Genomic DNA, 972 nt, shown 5'->3' on the forward strand with positions numbered 1-972 from the left:
AAAAAAAAAAATGCGACAAAATACCCCAAACAGTAAAACTGTTCTGATTTAAAATTCTAATTGGAGGAGCCACTTTGGAAACCATTGTAAAATAACCAGCATGTGCGCATCTGTGTCTGGCATCAACAAAGCACCACAAGGTGTCAGAGTTGTGTTCAAATGCTATAAGTACAGCAATATTGCAGGAAACACGTTTCACAATGCACAGTGTGCAAGATTGTGTGACTCAAAGAGAGATAGAGTTCTCGAGATCGACCAGCATTCCTTCGCGCTGCAGTGGGATTTCCGTAACCGTCTGCCTGTGGTTCATGTCTGTGCATGCGTGCACTTGACTGTCGGTATGTGCGGACGTTACCGAAAGTGGACTCCTCCCCCAGTTCCCGTCCATATCGCAGCATGCAGTCTCCTAAAAGCCCTTCAGTCTGTGGATAACCCGTCGTCTTCACCTGCCCTCTGATTTTAGACACGGTGTTGAGCATTCCCAGTTTGGCTCTTGATGCTGTGCGGATACATGACATACACTCATGACCACACCAAAAATCATAACACTGCACTCCAAACATGAGTCACTGACTGAGAAATTACAGTAATTTAGTAGCAGCATCGGAGGCAAGAGAGGCAGTGCCTACTCAAAAAAATAAATAAATAAATACTGCATGAGAAAATAATCAACAACACCAAAAAAAATAAATAAATTCAAAATACAAGATTAAATAGTGTTTAAATCAATTATATTGTGCAATAGAGATGAAGCTTCAAAGGGAGGTGAGTTTACTGTGTTCTTCTCATTGAGTGAGATAATAATTTTAATGAGATCATGGCCAAAAATCATGTTTGAACAGGTCAGCTTGAATGGATCAAACTAGTGGTAATAATGGATTTAATTACATTAGTTAACAACTTAGCCACTCAACATTGTTGATTAAGTTTAAAGGAACACTCCACTATTTTTTAAAATAGGCTCATTTTCCA

At 39.5% G+C, this 972-nt stretch overlaps 1 protein-coding gene across 1 annotated transcript in view; it reads right to left on the reverse strand.

Annotated features, from left to right (window-relative positions):
- Positions 1–74: 74 nt before the first annotated feature.
- LOC107580099 (endophilin-A3-like) overlaps positions 75–972 on the reverse strand; it is a 2,691-nt gene continuing 1,793 nt past the window's right edge. Inside the window, exon 3 of the mRNA XM_016265844.1 lies at positions 75–499. Coding sequence (XP_016121330.1) covers positions 156–499 — 344 coding nt within the window. The 3' untranslated portion in view covers positions 75–155. The remainder of the gene's footprint in view (positions 500–972) is intronic.

Source organism: Sinocyclocheilus grahami, unplaced genomic scaffold (assembly GCF_001515645.1).
Source record: "Sinocyclocheilus grahami isolate Dianchi unplaced genomic scaffold, SAMN03320097.WGS_v1.1 scaffold24675.1, whole genome shotgun sequence".
In the NCBI taxonomy this organism is placed as follows: domain Eukaryota; kingdom Metazoa; phylum Chordata; class Actinopteri; order Cypriniformes; family Cyprinidae; genus Sinocyclocheilus; species Sinocyclocheilus grahami.